The 21,079-nt window shown below is 38.4% G+C and overlaps 1 protein-coding gene across 1 annotated transcript in view; it reads left to right on the top strand.

Annotated features, from left to right (window-relative positions):
* The window catches only part of CDK14 (cyclin dependent kinase 14), a 657,433-nt gene that overhangs the window by 483,468 nt on the left and 152,886 nt on the right, over nucleotides 1–21,079 (top strand). The window contains exon 12 of the mRNA XM_036761007.1: nucleotides 11,042–11,090. Coding sequence (XP_036616902.1) covers nucleotides 11,042–11,090 — 49 coding nt within the window. The remainder of the gene's footprint in view (nucleotides 1–11,041; nucleotides 11,091–21,079) is intronic.

The following is a 21,079-nucleotide window of genomic DNA, read 5'->3' as shown; positions in this document are numbered from 1 at the left end:
CATGCAATGGTAAATCTAATGAATAGGTAAACCCATAAGAGGAAATGCCACTGATGTTTTTCTCAGGAGAGAATATTAATATAGAATCTGTTTTTCTTTGTGGGTTAGCTTCAGACATCAGAGGTTGTATATAACAAATTAGGGTGAGGCTGCTTGTTCCATGTATCAGTTTCTCTGGTTAATTCTGGTTTAAAATGATATAAAGGGTTAGTGTTAAGAAGCTGGGTTACATCATAGATAGAGCTCTGGACCTGGTGTAGGAAGACCTGAATTCAAATCGTTCCTTGGACATTTATTAGCTATATGACCCTAAGCAATTCACCACATCTGTGAGCCTCCATATCCTTATCAGTAAAAAGGGTATAATGCAAGAATCTGCCTCATAGGTGGCTGAGAGGATCAATGAAATATTATATGTAACATAAAATGCTGTGTGAAGCTTAAAAAGTTGGACTGGATGTCCCCTGAGAGACCTTCTAGCTGCTGTATATTTTTTAGGAGGGGTTGGGAAGAGTCTTGGATCTTTAGAAGAGACATTCTTGTATATAATGTTAGGAAAGCAGAATGCCACAACAATATAGAATAGTTTGTAGGATAATCCCAGGATCATAGGTTTAGCTGGAATGGATCTTTGAAGCCTCTGAATCCAACCTTCTCACTTCACAGAGAATTAATAAACACATGCATTTTCCTTCTGTTATATTTCATTTCCAAAGGCCAAATGTCAGTGTGTTAAATGAAACTTTAAATGTTGATCAGAAGTGTCAATAAAAATATTACCTGAGATTGGTTCCTTAGACTGAAGTGTCAGGAAGTAAAAATCATACCTCTGTGAAATAAAACCTATTTTCATTTACTGAGGGCTAAAAATAATCTTTTGTTTTTGAAAAAAAAAAAGCCATCCTTATTCTTTCAGACTGGCAGGATGTTTAGTGCTGCTACTACAACTGAATGCTTAAACATTTTTATTGTTTGCTTTCATATTGTCACAATACATACATTTATTAAAATGCCTACTACCTAATTTATTTTCAGTCTCTTTAATTCTAATCTTAGCTCAGCTATCCACCATATACCTATATGAATGAGCAAATCACTTATCCTTTCTGTGTCTCAGTTTCCTCATCTGTGAAATGGGTCACCTAGATGGCATAGTGGCTAGAGTGCTGGGTCTGGAGTCAGAAAGACTCATCTTCCTAAGTTCAAATCTAACTTCAGACACTTAAAAGCTGTGTGACCCTGATCATGAAATCCAGTAGACCTGAAAGATAAACAACTCTTGTTATGAGAGAACTCAGCAGGAATCTCATCCAAATAGCAGCCCTGAGTGAAACAAGGCTAGCAAACGAAGGCCAGCTTACCAGGGTTGGAGCTGAATACATGTTTTTCTGGAGTGGCCGAAGTGATGGGGAATGCTGTGAAGGCGATGTAGATTTTTCAATCAAAACTAATCTAGTCAACAGGTTTATATGCCTCCCAAAAGGAGTGAATGACAGCTCATGACAGTGCAATTGCCCCTTGTAAAAAGGCACCATGCCACCATCATCAGTGCATATGCTGCCACCATGATGAACCCTGATGGGGTCAAAGAAGCACTGCATTTACTCATTTGGGCCAGAATACTCACAAACATCAAGATTGGTTTGATGAAAATGATGGGGAAATTCAGAAGCCGCTAAACGAAAAATGAGAACTCCACAGGGTTTGCCGGCAGGCGATTTCATCCATCACTAAGAAGGCAGCATTTAACTCCATCAAAAGTAAAGTGCAAGCAGAGGTTAGAGAGGTGCAGGATTATTGTCTCAGTAAGAAGCCAGATAAAATTCAGTTTTATGCTAGTAGTAACAATCCAAAGTGCTTTTATGTTGCCCTGAAGGCCATTTATGGGCCAAAGACCTATGGTGCACCTCAGCTACTCAGTGCTGATGGAGCAAAATTGATTAGTGATAAGGACATGATACTGGAGAGATGGGGTGAATACGTGCATAGGGTTCTCAACAGACTGTCATCAACCAATGCTGAAGCTATTGAGCAAACACCTCAAGTTGAAGTCAGTTCCTCTCCAGCCAAACTGCCAAATGAAAAAGAGGTTTTGAATGCCATTAGGCATTCTTGTGTGACAAAGCACCGGGTATTGATTCTATTCCACCTGAGATTTACAAGGCAGAAGGTCCACTGCCCACAGAAAGGCAGACCTAAATCTTAAGGGTTATATAGCAGGAGGAGATTATCCCCTCAGAAGTTCAAGGATGTCTCCATTGTTCATCTCTATAAAGGAAAGGGAAATTGGTTGTCCTGTGACAAACACCAGGTGGGGCGTGGGGGTGGGGGGAGGGAGGTGTCTCTCTCTTAGTCATTATTCCAAAGATTCTTGCCAGAGTCCTCTTTAAGAAGCTAATCCTTCACCTAGAAGATTGTTATCTGCCTGAGAGCCAATGTGACTTCAGAAAGGGCTGAGGGATAGTTGGTAGGATATTTGCAGCCTGCCTACTCTAGGAGAAATGCCAGGAGCAAAACAGAGGTCTGTACACAATGTTCATCAATCTGACTAAGGCCTGGGATACTACCATTTGTGAAGGCGTCTGGAAAATTCTGGCAAAATTTGGTTTCCTGGAGAAGTTTGTCAGTATTGTATTTAGGTTTCACAACAGCATGCTTGCGCAGTTCTGGATAATGGACAATGCTCTCATACTTTGCCCAACACTAATGGAGTGAAGCAAGGCTGTGTGCTTTCTCCCATGCTTTTTTAGCATGATGTTTTCAGTGATGTTGTCATATGCCTTCAATAAGAACTAAGAAAGCATCAAGGTAAGCTGCCGTATTGATGGTCAGTTATTTAACTTGAAAAGCCTACAAGCCAAGACTGAAGTGGAGGGAGAGTTGGTATGCGACCTTTTGTTAGTAGATGATTGTATTCTCAGTGCAGACCCTGCAGCTGAGACGCAACAGAGTATGTTTGTGTTCTCTGCTTCTTCTGCTAATTTTGGCCCAACAGTAAACACCAAGAGAACAGAAGTTCTCCATCATCTACCACCGCAACATCCATACTTGGAACTATTGGGTACCGCAAATGGAGAAATTTGAATGCTGTGGATAAGTTCACTTACCTTCATGGTATACTTTCTAGGGATGTACACATAGGTGAGGAGGTAGAAACATGCATTGCCGGAGCTAGTTCAGTGTTTGGGAGGTTCAGAAGGAAAATATGGGAAAGAGGAGGTATTAGGCTGCCTACCACACTAAAAGTCTATGGAGCCATTGTGCTGACCTCATCGTTGTACGCTCGTGAAACCTGAACAGTATTCCAGCACCATGCCAGGAAACTGAATGGCTTCCATTTGAATTGTCTTAAGAAGATTCTGAAGCTTACCTGGAAAGATAAGGTAGCAGGCTCTGAGGTCCTTTCTTGAGCTGAACTGCCAAGCGTTCAGACTCTACTGCAGAGAGCACAACTCAGATGGGTTAGCTGCATTGTTCAAATGCCAAAACATATGTTTGCCTAAAAAAAGTATTTTACAGAGAATTCACTCAAGGCAGGTGCTCACACAGAGGTCAGAAGATGTGATACAAGTGCATTCTCAAGCTCTTTCTGAAGAACTTTGGAATCAACTGTGAGACATGGGAGATGCTGGCGTAAGACCACCCAGTACAGTGTGCCCACTTCAAAACAGGTGCTGTGTTCTATGAGCAAAACAGAATTGAAGAAGCTCAAAAGAAATGTAAGCTGCAAATTTAGAGACATCTCCACTCCAAATGTTCATATAGACTATTTGTGTTGGTGTATAATAACCTATAGGATTTTTCTGATTTCTGTTTGCTGCTCTCCTTGGCCAAATGGATTGGCTTACGATTCATTATATAGCCTTTTGTATTACTAGTCTTTGGTGAGGAGGGGATGTGCTGTAGACAGTAACCCAAGATCTGCTATCCTCTTGAAGAGCAATCAGGGAAGTGGCTTTTGTTTGACCTATTGTACCCCTACAGACCAGATAGATATAAATCTAGTCTGATTTCCCTACTGGAGGCTGAAGAAGAACTATCCAGCCTTAGGAGGACTGGAACTTTGCCTGCTTCTCCTCCCAGCTAGTGACCTGGTGATACAGGTATGGCTCTCCTGCTGTTCTCTGTGAAAGTGGGCTACACTTGCGATCATATATCCATGCCACCCATAAGCCATATTGATATATTTAGACATCAACCCTACCCCCCACTACCCACACATACACACACACCTTTTTTTTTAAAAAAATAGCATTTTATTTTTTCTAATTACATGTAAAGACAAATTTTAACATTTATTTTTAAAAAATGTTTTTGAGTTCTATATTTTCTCCCTCCTTCTTTTCCTTCCCTCCTCCACAAAATGGTAAGCAATTTTAGGTAGGTTATATATGAACATCTTTCCACATTAGTCATGTTCACACATACAAGAGAAAACTGCAATACACAATATTACAGGATGAACACAGTAGAGAAGTACAAAATTCTGAGTGATGTCTAAAGGAGAAAATCGTTGCTGATCAAGGACAGCTCCATGAAGGTGGGGTGACGTTTAACTTGGGTTTAACTTTGAGCAATTTTGTTAACCTATTGGGCCCTCAATTCTCCCATGTGCAAAGCAGGGTGGTTAGACTTACCTCACCTTTAACACCCTCTGCTTTGATGATTATTAGAGCTTCAGAGAAATTCACATGTAAAATAAGTCAAGTATTTTAAATGTTCTTTCCGCTTCATGGATAGCTTTCTGTATGTTGAGTTCTTCCTTATCCTCGGTTCCATTGGCTAATACAACATAGCAACAAATATTAAATCTTTGTCTAAAAAAGATACAAAAGTCTTAACCTTGTTAGGAAATATTGATCCCCCCGCCCCAAGCCCTTTGTCCCACCCTCCTGCAAAAAAAAAAAGTTATTAGTTTTATAAAGCCTTTCAAAATTTTAGAATTTCTCATTTGTTTGTTTCCATGTTTGCTTTTCCCTTCATAATTTCTTTATAAAATGCCTAATTAGTTTAAAACAAAATCTCTATTTTCCTATAACTAAAAAATAGCACATGAATATAAACACAGTTGAGAAATATATGCTATACCATAACTACCAACTAATCGGTAAAATTCAACTTTCAGAATTGTTTTCCTGTGGGTGAAGGCCTGCTTTACATTGGGTCTCAGATTCCTTTTGACTTGGTCTTCCTCTTTCCCAGCCAATCCAACCCTCACAGCTAGCGTTAAAAGCCATTCCTTAGGAATTTTCAAGTGAACAAAGGTATATGACCCTGGAAATGTAGAATTTAGGATTAGCAGGCTTTTCTCCATCATTGTATTTTGTTGCAGTAAAGTTATTTCTCCTCTTCTCTTGCGGGTGCTCTTCATCTCCTGCTGTGATACGGGCATCTGCGCAGCTATCCCAGCAGAAAGGAAGAAGGTGAATGTGCCCCTGAAGGTTTAAATTAATTGCATTTCTCTGCTATGCTCCAAGTGAGCCGGCGCTTTCGGAGAACACAATTTTAAACTTCTAACTTAGCCATAATTGGAAAGGGAATGTCGTTATTAAAATTCTAAGTGTTATAGTAAACCTACTCCAGGAGAGCAGTAGAAAAACATTCTTATGCTGATGTGAGAGCAACAGGATGAAAACTCTTCTTGGGCAGGTATCTGTTTCATGAAAAACATTCAGCGTTGGTGCTGTGACATCACTTCACTTAAGAACATGTCTAGTTCTTAAAAAAAAAAATAAAAACCAAACGTGGTTAAGCGTGTACTGTATATATCCAAATTAAGCAGGATAACTATGGAGTCTGAATGCAGATTAAGGAACACTTTATGCTCTCCATTTTTTTTCCTTGGTTTTTCTTTCTTTTTTTTTCTCTTTTGTTTTTGTTTTTTGGTTTTGGTTTTGTTTCTTCTTTCTCATGATTCATTCCATTGGTCATAATTCTTCTTTACAACTTGACTATTGTGTAAATAAGTTCAATGCAAAGTTATATGTAGAAGATGTACTGGATTCCATGCCGTCTTGGGGAGGGAGGGGGGAAGGGGGGAAGAAAATCTGGAACTCAAAATTATGTGGAACTGAGTGTTGTAAACTAAAAATAAAAAATCTTAATTATAAAAAAATTAAAAACTAAAAAAATAAAAAAAAACAAATCAAACAGGATAGGAGATATTCTACAAATGCCTGAAGTCATCATAATAATGGTGATAATTAGTATCAACATAGCACTTGAGTCTTGCAAAGAGTTGTATATGTGTTATCTCATTTAATCCTCATAGCAATCCTTTGATGTAGGTTTATTATTACCCCCATTATACAGATGGGAAGATTGAGGCTTCAAGAGATTAAGTGATTTGCCCCAGATTACACAACTAATAAATGTCTGAGAAAAGATTTGAACTCAGGTCTTCCTAATTCCAGGCTTAGCATTCTATCCACTGCACCACCTACCTGTCTAGCCATTTTCTTAGTATTTGAGAGTACACACTGTGGTAGGCACAAACAAGCCAATTTTCCAGGTTCTTGCTCTTTGGAAAGTTAATGGCAGCTCTTTGAGTCTTCGTTGAGGAAAGAAAAAAAAAACATATATATATATGTGTGTGTGTGTGTGTGTGTGTGTGTGTGTGTGTGTGTGTATACATACACATATATGTATGTATATATATTTGTGTGTAGATATGTTTGTGTACATACATATGTGTATATGTGTGTGTGTATATATATGTATGTGTGTATATATATACATACACATACATACATATATATACATATATACATATATATATATATATATGCACACAGTTATATGAAATCAGTTTGCTTTCCCCATTTGTTTACTTCTCTGCTGAAACCTACTCTTTCCCTTTCTGGAACTATGGCTTTGCTTCTCCCGGTTTCTCCCACCTTCCATTTAAAGGATGGTCTCTATATGCTTATCTTTCTCTAGAAATTCAACCCTTCAAAGTCCAGGTCAAATACACTTCCTCTATGGAGTCTTTCCAGATCCCCTCAGTCAAAAATGACCTTTCCATCTCGAGGGACTCCTACAGTGCTTTGTTCATATTTGAAAGCTGCCCAATTAATAAATGGTCAAAGGATACAAACACAGAATTCTCAAAAAAAAAAATGACAGACTGTTGGCATACATTTGTACAGTTGCTCCAAGTCACTAATAATAAGAGAACAAATCATAACAACTCTGAGCTTTCACCTCATTCCTAACACTGGCCAATATGAAAAAAAAAGTGGTAATGGTTGATGTTGGAGGGACTGTGGAAAGACAGGCACGCTGTTGGTGTACTGTTGGTGGAGCTCAGAAGTGGTCCAGCCACTCTGGGAAGCAAAAAAGACCTTCTTAGAGGTTTTAAAGCAGAGGCTGGATGACCACTTGTCACTGATGTTACAGTGGAAATTCCTTTCAAATATGGGAAGAAATTCCTTTCAAATAGAAGGTCCCTGACAGCTCTCAAATTCTGTGATTTTGTGAGTTTGATCGTGGTAGTTAATTCTTCTGTTTTAATAGTTTTATATTTAATTTTAACTTCTCTTGTAAGCTTAATTCACAGGATCATAGAGAGACCTTAGAGGTCATCTACACCAACTCCCTCATTTTACAAGTGAGGAAACTGAGGCTCATATAGGTTAAATGACCTGCTCAAGGTCACACTTAAGGTCATAAGGGACAGAGCTGGGATTTGGACCTAGATCATTCCATTTCTATTCCATCCCTCTTTCCTTTTCTTCATGCTCCCTCTCTACTTCACATCTAAAACTGCCTTGTTAGCCATTGATACTTGAAAGAAAAAGATTGCTAAAGAACAAGTCTTTTGCAGTTAGTGTGGTAGACTGCAAAGTTTGAGAGCTTTCTTAGAACTGACTCTAATGTATGGCAAATGATTGTTAGAAATGAGGAACCAAGTTACTTTGTAAGTGCTAAATGATATTAACTTGTGTTATCTTTAATGAGATTCTTGTTACTTGGGAAATCATTACAAATTACAGAGGTTGCTTTGTGAAGAGTACTAAGTTTTTAAAAAAGCAAATCAACTTTGTTGTACAGGGATATGATATAATTAATTTTTCTAATGTTTCCTCCTGTTTAATACTAGTTAGTTTTAGATTGTGACAGTGGAGAGCTTTGAAAAGTTAAATTTTCCCTTTCCTATGTCTATTATCCTTTTCAGTTATCCATTAAAAGTAGGAAACACCTTTCATGTTAGCCCAAAATGTAAACTGAGTTGTCCAGCAACTCAATTAGAGTTTACCTCCTGTCAGGCACTCCAGTGATTAGGAAACTCACACATCCAGCATTCATTTTACCAAACACCACTACACAGTTCTTTTACTTCCATCCAGTAATCACTGATTTTCATAAAGGCCCCAAAGATAATTCTACCAGATTTGTTAAGTGCTTAAACTTGTGCTGGGCACTGTACATTTTTCCTCAAGGAGCTTACGTTCTGCATATAGATAAATAAACACAAAAGTTCTGTTGAGGGGAACCTCAACAACAGGTAGGATTTGGAATAGACTCCTTTAGAAGGTGACATCTGAACTAAATCTTGAAGGGACCTAGGGATTCCATTCTAAACTGTTTTGTTTCTCCCCTTGAGTCATCAAAGATGACATAAAGCTCCCTTCTCAAAGCATGGCCCACAGAACCGTGGGGGTCCCTGAGATGTCCTTGAGGTCAAAACTATTTTCATAATGATACTAAGATATTATCGTCCCATTAAAATACTTTTCTCCTTTCCATATACATACATATTTGTATAAGCCTGGATTTTCTTTACATACTCCAAGCAAAGCAAAATATCATGACAAACTAAATACAGAAACATACGAGAATCCAGCTATCTTCTATTAAGCCAAATATTAACGAGTTTTGCAAAAATATGTAAAATAATGCCACTCTTCTCACTAATCTTTTTTTATTTTGGAAACCATAGTTATTTTTCATTAAAATGTTATTTATGTTAATATAATGGATTTATTGTTACTTTTAACAAATTAATAAATTTTAAAAGCTTATACATTTTAATTTTTTGATACGGCAGATATCAAAGATATAAGCCACAGAAAAAGAAGCTTTGAGGGATCTTCAATAATTTTTAATAGTGTAGAAAGATTCTGAGTTGAAAAAGTTTGAGAACTTTTATATATCTTTTATGATTGCTTTTTAACATGACCTGTGATTATTTTGGCAAGAGAAACTCCCAATGAGGAAACACCCCTGACCAACAGAGATGGGTAACTCTTCTACAAGTCTTAAAGATTTGCCTGGAGCATGGTAGAGTTAAGTGACCACAATGAGAACCCTTGAACACCATAACTAGTATATATCAGAAGTGGGATTTGAAAAGAAGACTGCCTTACATTCCAAAACCAGGTCTCAACTCACCACATCTTAACTGCTTCTAATTTTTTTTTGATAAGTACACTAAATTACAATTTTGGAAAATTCCTCTTTTGGCTATGATCTGTAACTCCCAACCATAGTGAATAAAGGAATTGACTATTTTAACTACAGCTTCAAATTTGTAAACTTGATTCAGCCTCATGGTAGGTGTATTTTGAATGTGCTATCCTTGGCACAATTTAATTTAAAGCAATGCAAATGAAATGGTCCCTCCCTTCCCAGAAAGCAAACATCAACATAGACGATCAATATGATGATTGAATATGTGGGATAGATGGGCATTGGTTAAATACTTATGAAGAACTAAGTGTTATGCTGCTAGTTAGGGATTCAAAGACAAAAGTAAGACCTCTCTGCCAACAGGGAGCTTCTCTTCTAACAGGGGAGACAATACATGTAGGTGAGTGATGGCCAAGGAAGGGAGTTTTTGTCTGGAGAGTTACAGGAATGGTGAGTTAAGCTCTATTGCAATTCGTTATTATGACCTTCTCAGAAGAGATAATGGTATTGATTTGATTACTCTTCCCAGGGCAAGATGTGGATTGGGTGAACAGGAAAGGGGTATGGATGACCAGATATCCCATGACACCCCATGGGGATAGATGTAAAATATTGATTGGAAACAGCTAGATGCCTTTTTGTTGTAATTTTTTAAAAATTTTTTATCTTATGTTTTTAAATTCTCTCCCTCCCTACACTCTCTCCCTCCATTGAGGAGACAAGAAATCTTCGTGTTTGGTCTCCTATACTCAGGAAAGAAACACAAAAGAAAGGTGAAAAGGTGGTTAGGGCTTTGAGTTCCAGGCTCAGGCTCACCTAGGCCCATGTGTTCTTCACCTGCCATGTGCTCTTAGCCATCGTGTGAGACTAATCCCTTCCCCTACCCCTCAAAAGAGAGCCTCAAATAATCTTGACTCAAGAATTCCAAAGGCTGGTTGCCTGCTTTTTAAAGGTCCACCGAGTCATTAGCTTTTCCTGTTCTATAGCCAATAAAACAAACGCTCAGTCATCTCAAAGCACCAATTCCTTCATCACTGAGCTACAAATGACTGGAGTTTGCCTTGGCAGCTCAACACACACTCTCTGGGATAGCCTTTATAGTCCTATTCCCACACATGTTTCATGGGGCGCAGCAGTCATTACATACAATAATCATAAATTTGTCTTGAGGGACATGTGAACGTAGTATAGGATGGAGAAAGAGTCCAACATTTTTCTGGAGCTAGGAGGAAGGCAGTCTTCCTGGAGGAAGGAAGGAACCTAGTTTACATGTACACACACACACACACACACACACACACACGTTTTGCTGGGTTTTTTTCTATGCTTTCATTCCCTTCATGTTATTTATCTAGGTGAAAATGATGGATCTGAAAGCTCAGCTTATAGAATAATTTAACCTAGACTGGAAAAAATAATTCTCCCAGTTAAAGAATCTTTTATTATTCTTTTCTTTTTATTTGTCCCTTTAAGGTCTCAGTTGGAAGTGAGAGAAGAATATCTGGTATAAATGTTGCCTCCATCATCATTCATTAAACCAAGTACTTTTAAAATCATTTTTTCTTGAACAGGTTTGTGTCATTTATATTTGCAATAAAGGGTAATTTGGTATTTTTCTTTTTTTTTTCAGAACGCTTTACCCTATACAGCTCTAAAAACCTTAGACAAGCATGGAATAAGTAAGTTTTAAAAATGATTGTTCCTTGTTCTTTGATTTTGTTGAATCTTTTTCTCTTGGTTAAATTTCTGGACCAGAGCTAACATTGCATACTTTGTCGTTATTTTGGTTACATGATACCAATTCTTTCCTGGAATACACATCCCAAATTTGTCAATGCTCCATGTTCTGAAGGTTTACTGGGTTCCAAAAAAGGCTTTCACATCAGGGGAAGCATCATTACTAGAATATAATTTAGAGTGCTACTGAGCAGCCTAAACACTTTGCTGCAATTGATGAATGATATACTATTTGATAGCCAACACAGTCTTATAACTTATCTCTTTACCCATGTGATTTGAACCATATCCTGTAATTTGTCTCTCTTTAAATGTTTTTATTTCACTGTGGAATTTTAATTTGTTATAAGTTTAGAAATTGATTACACCAAGAAATATCACCGTATAAAAAGTTACTCAGAAATCTTTTTAAATTAAACAAAAAAATTAAGTCACCCTGCTGGGAAGTCTTTTGATAGAATTAAATAGAGATTAAGAAAACCTTATTAAATTGCTGGTATTCTCTTTTAAATAAATATTTTAAAGAATCACATTTCAAGAAAAATCAGAAAACCCAGTGGATTTGATTAAAGAAATTATAATGTGTTTCAAAGCGGAGTCAGTGGGGAGAGCCTCCTATGTATGGTGGCTTATTATTATGATGAATCTGATTATTTGAGCACTATCACCTAGAAAATGAAATGCAAGAAAATAACCTTAGTTTTTCCATAAATAGTTCAAGTCTCATCTGTAGTATTAGTGAGTATAGTATTGTGGGATTTTTTTTTTAGAGAATTCTTGTGGAATTATTTTAATTATTTAAAAAGACAAGAATTTTATCATCATATTCCTTTATATGTTAGTGAAATTTAAAAAGTTATTCTGTCTGAACTGACATTTAGAAAAAAAATCCTCATTGCACTGAGTTAGACTTATTTTTTCTAGTTTATTATATACTATTATATCGTAATTAGTGTTTTAGTGTGATATAGAACATAGAAGTCAAGAGGTTCCTTTTTTATTTCTTAAAGAAAGGTCACGTGTATTTCTTTATGAATATTGGCTAAAGAAGGAATGTTATCAAGTTTTAATCAGCCCATGCAGTGATCCCCAGTTCTGAGAATGTTTTTTGCTGATGTATTTTTAACCTCCTGACCCATTTTTGAAGTAATGCTGAGATCTACCAGTTGTGAAAAATGACTAGTTACCGTAGAGAGGAAGAGGTCTAGAGATATTGACAGAGGGGAAGATGAAGCCAAACTCATGGGTAGGACTTCATTCTCAGTTTTATTAGTCCCTAGCCTCTTCCATAAGCACTCTGTGTGTATACTGCTTCTCCAGGGACATGTGTTTTGAACTTGATTTATTAGCTTTTCTCCTACAGCCAAAATTCAATGGCCACATCCCTAGTGTGACCATGGTTAGGAGAGAGGACCCAAAGTGAGGAACAAGAAGCTGTGTCCGTTGATTTTTTTTGTTTTGTTTTTCCTTTTAATTTTGCCTACATCTCTGAATTACCTCCTGACCACTTCAACTGTTGTTAGAAAGGCACCATCAGGCTTTTTTTTTGCATCCTTCAAATGGAAAGAGATTTAAAACAGACCTGCGTTGTTCCTTTTTTGTTTTATTCTGACCTATTCTGTGGCCTTTTCCTGAGACGCATCCAGTTCATTTTTACAAGAAGTATGTAACTCGGGCCAACTATCAAATTTCTCTGGACCCCAGCTTCTTATCCTAAACACAAAAGGGTGGAACTAGGCAGTCTCTAACTCCAGCTCTAGATTCTTTGACAATCGACAAAGCAATTGATTTCATTAACAAAGAACAAACAGGAAATGCTTATAAGTTGTCATTATTATTTAGGACCTTTGATTTCATTGGCATAATGGCACAATCTATCCCTTCACAAGCACAGATTGGAACCCATCTGTACCTTATAATTTAGATAGGTGCCAGAGGTTAAGTGACTTGGCCATGGTCAAGTGAATGCTAAGCACTTGGTGTGAGATTTGAGTCTAGATCTTCCTAACTCCATATTAAGCATTCTGTCCAGTATGCCACCCTGCCTCATGTTTCTGTAAAATGGTGGGGGGTGTGGGAGTTCTTGACCCTGCACAGCCCTGCCACACTGAAATCCAATTTACTTGCGAGTCAGGACATCACTGTCCTGATGTCATTAGTCATCTTTGAGAACAAAGGATGAACAAGAGTCTGGCTTTAGAATTAGATGACCTAGGTTCCAATCCTGTTTTGATCCAAACCTTAGCCAAGTCACTTAACCTCATTGGGCCTTATTTTCCACATCTGTACAATGAAAGGGTTGGACTAGATGTTCTCTGAGATTTCTGGCTTTCTGTAATCCTGAGACTAGATGCTTCTCATGGTATGGATGTCCAATTTGGACATCAGAGACTCATCAGTGTAGCTTTATTTCTATGGACAATAGGAGCATTTCATAACAGGATTTGTGAACAAAACAAGGAACTAGAATTTCTTTTGAGACATTGCTTCTGAAATAATGACGCTGTTTTCCATTAATAAAGGACTAGCTATTTTTTTCATTAAGTTGTTAGACTTAAACTGATGGTGATGGTGATCATAACAATATATAGCATTTTAAGGTTTTCAGAGTGATTTACGTAGGTTAATTATTTGATCTGGTAGATACACCTATTCTCAAGTGGAATTGACCAGTTTGTGATGTGCAATACCATGATGACGAAGGCAACTGGTTACCCAGACACTTCCATCATCGGTAATTAGGTCATAAAGATATTTCATTTTCACTGTAAACATAGTAACAATTACTGACATTCACACAGTACTTTAAAGCTTGTTATGTACATTACCTTATTTGAGCCTCGCAAAAACCCTGTAAGAGGTCGATTCTGCAGATACTACTGTCCTCATGTTATAGATGAGAAAACCGAGGACCAAATCTACAACCATTTTCTAAAGATTTGTTGCCTAGTCCTGGGAATAAAAATAAGGAGTAGGAAGTTAGGCCCTGCCCTTGTGGAGCTTATATTCTAATGGGAGAAGTCAGCACATAAAAAGAAACTGAAAAGAGGCTGCAGGTGTTCTACAGAGTCAGAAGTCAATCTTTCCAAGGATGTCCAGCACAACCCTGGGTGCTTTCCTTAAAATGGAGGTTCTAGGAAGAACTGACCAGTGAAAGAAATGGACTTCAAAGGCTGTTTAAGTGATTTGCCTATGGTGGTCATGGTTGTTGTTACACAATCAGTAAAGGTCTGAAGTAGCATTCTGTCCACATCACTAATCTGTGATTTTCAATGGAGACAGTTAAGATTGCCTATAGCTATGGCTTTATGTAGCTGTATGTCATTCTTGAAGCTCATGATTGATCTATAATTAACAGTTTGTTGGACTGAGTTGGGCATTGAGAAGGTTTTTTGAAATATAATTTTCTAAACGTATTTGGGTTCCTTAAATGAATAATTATTTTTTTTAAATTACGCACATGACCTGGATTAATGAAGTTTTTAGTTGTGCATGGCTCCGAGTTTCCACCATATTAATTGGCACATACCTAGTGGTCTTACTTTTCACTTTCTCAAAGATCTAATAGAGAAATTCTAAGAAATATAATCATCAGTGAAGATTATTACTTTTTGCTACTTTTATGCAGTATACTCAGTTGTCAGCATGGAAAGATAGCCTCTAGTCAATTCAAACCCAACTTAATTTAGAAAAGAGGGCATAGGAATCAAGCAGTACTAATTATATTACTGCTTCCTCTACTAAATGACTTGGTGACCTTGGAACAGCCATGTCCATTTCATCACCTGTAACGTCCCAGAATGGTGTCTAGATGCAAAATAGCTATACCATTAAAAAACTGCATTTGTAAAACAAGTGATGCATTTACCTGGTGCTGGCTAATTTGCACATCCACAGTACAATGACTAAATTGTGGGAATTGGTTAGTTCTCATCCACTTCAAAGATGAACCGTCCAGAGAGACAGTTGTAATAGATTCAAAATTAGGTGAACTAATTTGCAAGAACTAATTTGCAAGCATAGCAAACCTTGCATCCTGGAATAGCTTCATTGCGAGTATGAATTGAGTTTGAAAGTATGATCCAGTATAATGAGAAAGTAGTTGTTCGAAAATAAGATGTGGTGCTATTTTTAAAAAAAAAAATTCTGAGCCGCTTCATAAAGCTAGTGGAACAATCTAGAAGACATGAGAATGTCAGACATATTGAGCTGACTGAGTAGAATCATGCCCAAAAGGCCTTTTTTGAAAAAAATGGAACCTGAGGCTGTTCAACTAGATATAATAAGTAACCCAATTTATTTTGGGGCAAAGTCTGCCTTAGGTGACACACAATCCCCCACTGACTTCATTTGTACATGTAACCATGGGCACAATTTGGCCCTTTGAAAGGTGTTTTAGGATTCTGGGGTAACAAAACAGAGGTGGGGGGAAAGTCTTCAAAAGATCCCACAGATCTTCCAACTCCAAAGGCCATTATGAGGATGCAATCTTAATTGTAGAACTCAGGGTAGAAGATATATATTAATAAAGAATATAGGCTTCTTTGTTCTCTTACATTGGCAATACACCATAACTACTGGCTCTGCTTAAGGGGCAACAAGGAACAAACCCCAATTTCATAAAAATGTGAACCATTTTCATCTTTGAAAAAAAAACCCCTGTTGTATTTCAGCAGGACTATAAAGACTCCCCCTATTTTTCCCCCAGATCTTCCTATTTATAGTTGTCTGACATTGGCATGTATGTGCAATGAACCAAGAATTTCGACCACTAAAAAGATCTTTTATTATTACGGCTGGAGCAGAGGCCTTAATATTCTCTCCAGCAAAGTTAAGGGTAAACTTCCAGGAAGACGCTTGCTTGTTTTGGAACTCTTTTAACAGCTGAAAAACTTCAGAGATTTAGACGTTGTAAAGAGAAGACCAGAAAACAGACAGCAAAACCCCACAGCAAACTCAGGGTGGAAATATGGTTAGTTTTCACAGTAGATAAAGTACAACTTATTAGAGAACGAATGTTCCTGTGGGAATTGCTATTAAAGCTTGTTGAGTTTTTCCCCCATTTGCCACAGTGCTAAAACGTGGTCTGTTCATTCTTTTTAGTTGGAAACAACTGGGGTTTCTTGGCATTCAGAATAAATGCAAGAGAAGTTCTGTGGAAATTCATAGTTTGAGGAGAGTCAGCTTCATTGCAATGGAAGAAGGACAGAGCTTAGAGTCATAAGAATTTGGTTCGCCTCTGAACTCTTTCTCTTATGAGCCATGTACCAGTGAGACTTGGTTTCCTCATGTTTAAAGTGAGTGGGTGTTTTCTGAGGTTCCTTCAAGCTCAAGCCTCCCCTGGTCGTATAAATTAAATGAAAAAGGCAGGGGAATTGATATGCTGAATCCATGGAAATGCAAGGAGGGGTTAAAAAAATAACCCACATGCTCTGCCCCCAACCCCATTCCATATATTTGGATTTATTGGCAAAGTCATAGACTTTAATCTAGAATATTTTGGGTTGTATCCAAACTCTGGCTTCATGAACTCTGTTTGAAGTATTCTTATCTTGATCCATTTTTAACCTCCAAAATATATTTTAAGAAGGCACCCCTGGATAAGTACAGTGCAAAATGTAATAAATTCAAAATAGCTCGTGTAGAGGAAGCCATGAATTTCACTGCCTATTTATTTTGGTTGTTCCTTCCTACATTTTGGGTGTTGGCACATCTGTAGCGTTCCATTAAATTTTAGTTCAGAAATCTCTTCCCTTGGAAACGTTTAGTTCCTTTTCATGAAAACTGCTGTTTTCACTCTGCCTTTTTGTTCTCTTCTGGGACTCGAATTTTCTTATGTATTAATATGTAGCAAAATGGAAGAGAATTTTAATTTGCTGGGTAGTAGCAGGATGAGTCAATTAATTCTGTGCACTACTTGGAGATGTAATCAGTGGCGAGTAGGTTAAAAATGTGCTTATTGTCACTAGGAGGAGCAGTTGAGTTAAGAGTCAAGTCTTCAAAGGCAGCTGTCCCCCTTTCCACTCTGTGCAGTATTTTTTATTGTTGACCATTTCTGTTAAAATTCTATTTGCTTCAAAGTAACAGTTTTACTTTATTTCAGGGCCTGGAGGTTTTCTTCTTACATTTCTACAGAAATAATTATTTGTATCATTGATGTGTTTTCCCCTCCATAACTTCAAAATGGTCCAGTAATCAGTGCAGCGAGGCGACGGTTTCATATTGGGGCACATATTTTTGACAGCTCAGGTTCTGTGCTCCCAGGATGAATCATAAAACAATGTTGGACTGTCCACTTGGTTAGCTCAATTGATAAGCGAGGCCACAGTACTAATGAGCCTAAGGCCAGGGGATCGATGTAAAGCATCAGTATGTGCTGGAAAGAGGATTGGCCTTACAAGGTTATGAGAGTTTGGATCCCAACTCTAACATTACTGGCTTCGCAACCCATTGGAGGATCACTGAACTCTGAGCTTCGGGTTGCTTATTGTTAGAGTGGGAAGGAAAAGGGGGGGGGGCAGAAATAGTACCAACCTTCGAGGGTTGTTGTGGGGATCTATGTGTATCGGCTCTTAGTCCTCTTGTGATTATAAAGGTTCTACAAACCTAGTAATGATAATGCTGCTGTAAACCAGTTAGTCTGGGTATGCTTGGTGGTGACAAGCTGTTACTATAGCTTCTCACCGTGGTCCTCCTCTCTAGCCATCTCTAGGAATCTAAATTCCACCTCCAACTTCCAGCTGTTTTCAATGAGATTCTTGCCTTCTCTAGCCCAGGCCTCCATGAAATTAGCCATCATCACCTCGGCATTTCTGATGAAGTACTCTCCTCCACACCCCATTCTGCCCCCTGCTTTCTAGCACCCCTTTATATATTATCTTCTTCAATAGAATGTAAGTTCCTCGAGGGCGAGAAATATTTTGTTAGTTTTGCATCCTTGGAGTACCTAGCACATGCAACACTTACAGATCACTCTATGTCTGTCTATCTGTGTCTGTCTATCTGTCTCTGTCCATCCATCATAGCCCCTTAGCTGTCATGGAAATATGCACCATGAGTAATGAGAGAATCAGATAAGATCTAGGGTAATCAGTGGAGATGTCTAGTAATAAGGAGAGTATCTAGCACTTACACAGGGCTTTAAAATTCGGAAAGCATCTCACGCATGTTGTGTTCTTCGATGCTCACAATAGCCCTTTGGGGTCGATGCCGTTAGTTTTATCATCCCCATTTTATGAATGATGAAACTGAGGATGACAGAGATTAAGTGACTTGCCCAGGGTCAAACAGCTAGCAGATTTCTGAGGCAAGATTTGAACTCAGGTCTTGCCGATTCTACATTCCATGTTGTATCCACTTGTGCTATGTTGACAATGTCCGAGTCTTACTTGTAAGTGGAGCCATCACCTGCGGAATAGGGAAAGATCATTTGAGGCTCACTGAAAAGCACAAGGTATCAAAACAACAGAAATGCTTGGCATTGTGATAGCATTGCACTCTGACTCATATTAAGGCCCTGTGATATCTGGAACCAGTGACAGGTGAGGCTGGATTACCTTAACTAACCCACTCATTGAGGGGGAGGAGGGTCCAAGCATCCATTGCTACTTTCTCTTTTTTTTTGGAGGGGGGAAGGCAGGGCAATTGGGGTTAAGTGATTTGCCCAAGGTCACACAGCTAGTAAGTGTGTCAAGTGTCTGAGGTCCTATTTGAACTCAGGTCCTCCTGACCCCAGGGCTAGTGCTCTATTCACTGTGCCACTTTGCTGCCCCCCCATTGCTACTTTCTTAGCCAAGACCTCTTCCCATAAGAAACCTACTTATATCAGGCAGCTATAGTTTGATATTGGGTAGAGTGTGAGGCCCTGAGGTCAAGAACCAAAGGTGCTTTCTTTCCAAGGTTTGGTGAAGTCCCTCAGGCAGGAGATAGGATTCAGCTTAATTTAAAAGTATTTGATAAGATGTAAGGAACTGGGGGATTCAAAGGTGAATAATATATAAGCCCAGCATTAAAAAACCTCACATTCTGGAGTAGGGGTTCTTAATATAGTGTCCACAGATGCCACCTTGGGGGATAGAGGGTATCCATGGGTGGATTTCTGGGTATCCGTGAACTTGGATGAGAAAAGAATTACATTTTTCTTTTCATTCACCTGTAACTAAGTTTAGGGAGGGACATTCCAGGCATGGGAGTCTGTGCAAAAGCACTAAAATATTAAGTTCAGGGTCTAGCCGGTAGGCTAGTTTGATGGGAATGGAATGCCCAAAATGGAGTAACGTGAAATGTCTGGGATGGTAGGTGGGACCCAAATGCTAGGGGGAGAATTTTACATGTTATCCTAGAGGCAGTAGGGGACCTGTGGCAATTCTTAAGTAGGCTAGTAGTTCAAAGGATTATTTTGACAGCTATGTAAAGGATGGAGTAGAGAGAAGATGTTAGAAGTAGGGAGAACAACGAGGGAGCTCTGGCTTCTGTTCTGGGGAAAAAGTGATGAGGACTTGAAATGTGTTGTGACCATATGGGTAGAGAGAAGAGGGGGGATGTGATAGGTGGTTTGGGGGTAGGATCTACAAGATGGTAGCTGACAGGGTGTGAAGGACAGGGAGAAGCTGAAGAAGCCTCTAAAACTGATCCTGGGTGACTCAAAGGATGGTGGTGCACTTAAAAAAAAGAATAAAAAGAAATTTACATAATGACTTTATTATATATTTAAAAGGAATAGCAAGTTATAGATAATGGATTTGAAGTTTCATATGAAACCTTTTTTACTATAGTGTTATGAAAATGCTTGTTTTATTCCATAAATTAAAATAAATTTTAAAATAAAAAAATGAAATAGGGAAGTTTGAATGAAGAATTAAGGGAGACTATAATGAGTTAAAGGTGGAAAGATCCCATTAGGGAGTAAGCCATGAGATAGTGGAATTCAAGGGAAATAATAGGGCTGGATATAGTCGTTCAATAAGTATTCATTAAACACCTACTGTGTGCCAGGAATGGTACTAAATGTTGGTGATACAAAGAAAGTTAAAAAAAAAAACTGCTCTCAGGGAACTCACAGTCTAATGAGGGAGACAATATGGAAGCTACATACAGGATAAATTAGAAGTTACCAACCAAGGAAAGGCGCTGTAATTAAGGGGGCTAAGAAAGGCTTCCTTTAGAAGGTGGAATTTTAGTCAGGACTTGAAGGAAGCCAGGAATTGGACACAAAAAGGAAGAGCATTCCAGACAGGGGGGACAGCCAGTGAAAATGTCAGGATTCCACACACTTGATTTAGAAAAAATCATCTATACAGAGATGGGATTTGAACCTATGGGAACTTAGGGGATAAATGAGTACATAGAAAAGGAAAGAGAGAAAAGGAGTGTAATGGGAGTTTGGGTGTGGAACAGTTCAACTCCATTGGAAGAATCCATCAGAGAAAGCTACAAGGAGGAAGAGGAAATGGCATCTCCAGTGGGTCCTGAAGGATGGGTAGGAACTGGACAGGCCAGCTAATGAGAGAGGCATTCACTCTCTGGAGCAGACTACCCAAATAAAAACATGTAGGTGGAAAAAAAGCATGGAGAAGTGAATCATGGAATTTGAGAGATGGAAGTGATATCAAGTGGCATCTAGTCCAGCCCATGTGTGAAAAGGAATCCCCACTGTAACACAGCCTGGTGGGGCAGCCTCCGTAATCTTAGCAGATTGTTAGGAAATCTTTCCTGACAGCAAGCCCAAATTTACCTCTTTGCAAGTATGACACCCATGATTCTTGGTTCTGCCAAATGGAACAAGTCTAGCCCTGCTCCCATATTTCAGATGCTTGAAGGCAGCTCTCATTTCCGCTATGAGTCTTATCTTCTCCAGCCCACACAAGCCCAGTTTTTTCATCTGATCCTCATATCACATGGACTTAAGGCCATTCACCATCTTAGTTGTTAT

This window comes from Trichosurus vulpecula, chromosome 5 (genome assembly GCF_011100635.1).
Source record: "Trichosurus vulpecula isolate mTriVul1 chromosome 5, mTriVul1.pri, whole genome shotgun sequence".
Classification (NCBI taxonomy): domain Eukaryota; kingdom Metazoa; phylum Chordata; class Mammalia; order Diprotodontia; family Phalangeridae; genus Trichosurus; species Trichosurus vulpecula.
This window is presented reverse-complemented; position numbering and strand designations above follow the sequence as displayed.